The sequence below is a fragment of the Stegastes partitus genome, unplaced genomic scaffold (assembly GCF_000690725.1).
Source record: "Stegastes partitus isolate 25-593 unplaced genomic scaffold, Stegastes_partitus-1.0.2 Scaffold1304, whole genome shotgun sequence".
Lineage (NCBI taxonomy): Eukaryota > Metazoa > Chordata > Actinopteri > Pomacentridae > Stegastes > Stegastes partitus.
In genome coordinates, this window is record NW_007579035.1 from 108,853 (window position 1) to 113,138 (window position 4,286).

Below are 4,286 nucleotides of genomic sequence, written 5' to 3' on the forward strand. Positions count from 1 at the left end.
TAATGTCTATGACACAGAGTCATAGAAACAATCAGTGGTACCCTGGATGTGGTTCTGGTTCTGATCAGTCACCAGAGGAAACTTGCGATACTTTACTTTACAAAGATCTTCCAGATAAATACATAATTATGATATGAAAATATAAAATGTGTTTTTGTCATAAAACCAGCAAAAAACCCAAAAAACACTTTTTATTCAGTTTTTAACAACAACAGACACAAAGCGGTGAAACCCATAAAACAGTCCTGGGTTCGCCCTAACCTGTCATTTAGGTCAACAGCTTCCTAAAGTCTCCACTGAGCTGGTGGTTGGATGGAAAGTCACATTTCAAGCATTTAACACAACTGCTGGCCTGTAACGTTTATGACACCAAAAATCAAAAGAACATAAACCACTACCTGTCCTGACCAGGACACACATTAAGGCCGAGACTCGATTGGACTTCATTAGACAACACAAACATTATTCTGTATGTTATAAATATGAATGAGCCCACAGCACCACTCGTTATGGAGATTAACGACCACGTCTAAAGCTGTGACTCAGCAAAACCATACAGCACATGAAAACCAAGAAAAGACACAACAGCAGACTTGTTGACTCTGACTTTATTGTTTCACGTCACAAACACGTTTCAGCTTCATGTTAAACTATAAACACATGACTGGACTTTGAGGAGCTGCAGTTTTCAATAAATGCGACCGTCTGGCTGTGAAAGGAAATAAAAGAACATAAAACAGCTCAGCTCTGCTCAGAGGCGGCGCTCACCTCCAGATCCCACTTCTCCAGGAAGTCCTGCAGGTTCAGGTTGAAGATGTCGATGCCTTTAGGAGACAGGTGGACGCCGTCGGCCCGATACAGACCCGTATTGGCGCCGCAGCGGATGTTATCGTGACTCAGCGAGGCGCCGCCCAGTTCGGACACGATGCTCTGGATGCGGCGGTTCACGGTAGTTCGGACCAGATCCACTTCGTGGTTGTCCGCTGAGTGCCGCCAAACCCTGCGTGGGAGGATGTTGGACCAGACGAGGACGCATCGCGGGAAGATGCTCCTCATGGAGGTCAGGTCCTTCCTGACGGAGGCCAGCAGGTCGGTGGGGCTGTCGGTGCTCAGGTCGTTGCCTCCCAGGTGTATGATGAGGACGTCGGGGTTTGGCCAGGTGACCTTCAGCTGGTGCAGCTGAGGCAGCAGCTGAGACCACGTCATGCCCTGAGTTCCCTTCCACCAGATGGACACCCTGCTGGGGTCCATGCCCAGCTGCATACCTACCTCCGGGGACTTGGCTCGGGACTCGGCCCAGTACACCAGCGAGTGTCCACAGATCCAGACGTTCCTGGGTTCGCTGCTGATCGCTTTTCCTGGAAGTTTGAACAGGATAAATTTCTGAGTGAGTTTGTGCCTCTGAAGCGGTTCGGCTGCACCTCATTGCTCAGCTGGTTTCATAAAGATCTGCAGGTTTAAACTCTGATCCTAGCTCATCATCGGTGGGAAACACTAGGTCTGTACTGAACCAAAGGACATGTTGGTGGACTGAAACCAGAGCTGCTCATCAACCAGTCGATAGAATCAGCAGGTTCTCGACAGATGAACCTGTTCTACACGGCACTGACGGTTCTCTACCTGCAGCAGCACATTGCCATCCAGCTAAACTGAGCTCTAATTCACCTTCTACGTTTTGAAAACTTCATGACTTCCCTCGAGCAGAAAGTACATTTTTCTCATTAGAGAAGCAGTTTAGCTGTATAGTAATGGAATGATGTGGAGTTGGAAGCACACCAACCAACCAACCAACCAACCAATCAGAGCAGCTGAACACTACAGACAGTCACAGTCCTGGAAGAAGAAGTTCTACTTCAGAAGTCTGACAGTGAATCTTTGTGAAACCAGACAGATTTTTATATGAAACAACTACAATATTTACAGATATCTGTGTAAAACTGCCTTTGAACCAGGTTGTATCTGGTTCTGTCCGGTGTGGTTCTGCTCCTGTTGAGCTGTATGACTGTTCTGATATCCGTTAAAGCTTCCTAGCTCACTATGTCAAGCATATAATTGACTAAAAGGTAAGTACTGCACCAGCTGCTACAGGCGTCGTAACAGCCTAAAAACGGTGTACTGACCACAGAACGCTTGTGATAAAATAGTCTTTTGTAGTTGTTAGTTTTTTTTAAACAATCAGAAAATCCTCAGATCGATCAATGACAAAGACCAAAATGATCACCTACCTTCACCGTCTGACAACAAACTCTCTGCAATGTTTGTTCGGTTTCATTTTAAACCCGATCTCAGTCATTTTGAAATCAAAAATCGCAGGTCTGAAAAGTTGTGGGACTCTGAGCTGAAGTCACATCACTAGCTAACGGCTAACAGCTAACAGCTAACGGCTAACGGCTGAGTGCATGTCCAGAGCTCATCGCTAACGCTGGCTAATTATTCAAACAGAACATGCAACAACCTCAACACTAAACATCTCATCCATGTTTCACCAGATCTGATCAGAGCATTTTGATTTACTGGTTTACATCCTGAACTTTTCCTCCACGTTTTTGAGGTTCATTTAGTCCAGAGCCGGCCCTAAGCATAGGCAGTACAGGCAAATGCTAAGGGCGCCGACATCCACGGGGGGCGCCACAAGCTAGCCAGGCTAACTGACATGTATTCAGGCAAGTATTTATCAACAAGCGCCGATGCAGTTTGTCTACCTTTAGCAGCAAAGACGTTACGTTAGCGTCTTAGCTGCTAACGTTTGGAGCAAAGACGTTATGTTAGTGTCTTAGCTGCTAACGTTAGCTGCTAACGTTAGCAGCTAAGACGTTAGCGAACCGTCTTAAGAGGGTAGAGGACCTGCATCGGCGCTTGTGGTTAAATATTTGCCTGAATACACGTCAGGTAGCCTGGGAGTGCAAAGACTTGTTTCTTCAGTTTCATTTAGTGTGTTGTTTATACTTAAATAAAAGCTTGAATACATGCATACAGTTTGTGTTACTGTATGAACATTAGGAGTGAAGTTCACTGTGATGCTCGGGGCGCNCAAACAAATAAGAAGCACTGTTCTGTATTTTCCCACAAAAATGACGGCTGACTTCTCTCCACCATGTAACCACATCAGGAACCCTTTAAGAACCTCACATATCTGCCCCACTTTGCTTCATATAGGTCCAATCTACACAGTTGTCTAAATGACATTTTTTCAAATGCTGTGACTCGTGCCACCTCCACAGCCCACTCTTGGAGAGAGGGCACCCCTCCGTCTTCCATCTTCTAACAAGTGTTTGCCTACCAATCATAACACTGGTTTGGACTTTTAGTATGTTTATCCTCTCCTACCAGAACTGAATCATCAGCCAGAATAAACAATGTAGGGCTAAATGGCATTTGTATCTCTGTGATCTCACACAAATGATCATAAATATAAACAGGCCGGTTTTTAATTGAACTAAAAGCACTTAGAAAAGCTTCATCTTCAGTGAAACTCGCTGATTGTTCCACAGAACGTGGACTTTTCAGGATGGACAGCTGCAGCTTCGCCTCCAGACACACCGACGCTCATCACAACTTTCCTTCAGAACACATTCGTCAACAATATCAGATTTTCTTAAGTCATCAAATCCCGTTTTGACTTTGACTTCTTGTCTTTTGCTGCATTTAATGTGACTGAAGCAGGTCAGACTGGGTGAAGCCCAGAGCGCCCCCTGCTGCTGTCTCATCATTACAGCAGCAACCAGAGACTGAAGCTGAGGAACCTTCTGCAGCAGCAGGTTTGATCTCCTGAACATCTGCTGTGTTCAGCCATCACAGCAGCTCAGTGCAGGTCACACGGTATCATCACACTGGACCTGCACGCTCTTATAGCTCCACAGAACTTAAACCAACTCTCGGGTCGTCGTCACGTTTTCAGTCGCGCTGCTGAAGTTTTTCTGTGACTTCAACCGGATCATCGACCAGCTGCTCAGAGGACCAGAATGGAAACCTTCCTCCACTTTCTGGACATCAGAAGATGATTCTGCTGCAAAGTTCAGGTCTGCTGTCGGGTCGACTCGTCATGAAAACCATCTGGACTGAAACCTGCAGAGAAAACATAGACTCACCTGGTCGCTCCAACAGGTAAGAACACCTGAAGCCTGCAGCCATAAAACCTCACGCAAGATCTCTGAAGTTGGTTCTGAAGCATCGACTGACTGATCAACACTGAACGTTCTCGTCTAACAACACGACACCAGAACACCAAATGTAAAACCAGTTCTAACCTCAGAACACCTGGTTCTGGTTCTGCAGCACCTTTATCT

At 46.0% G+C, this 4,286-nt stretch overlaps 1 protein-coding gene across 1 annotated transcript in view; it reads right to left on the reverse strand.

Moving 5' to 3' along the window:
* Positions 1–177: 177 nt before the first annotated feature.
* The window catches only part of LOC103369571 (uncharacterized), a 25,799-nt gene continuing 21,690 nt past the window's right edge, over positions 178–4,286 (reverse strand). Inside the window, exon 21 of the mRNA XM_008298319.1 lies at positions 178–1,358. Within this exon, the coding sequence (XP_008296541.1) occupies positions 742–1,358 (617 nt within the window). The 3' untranslated portion in view covers positions 178–741. The remainder of the gene's footprint in view (positions 1,359–4,286) is intronic.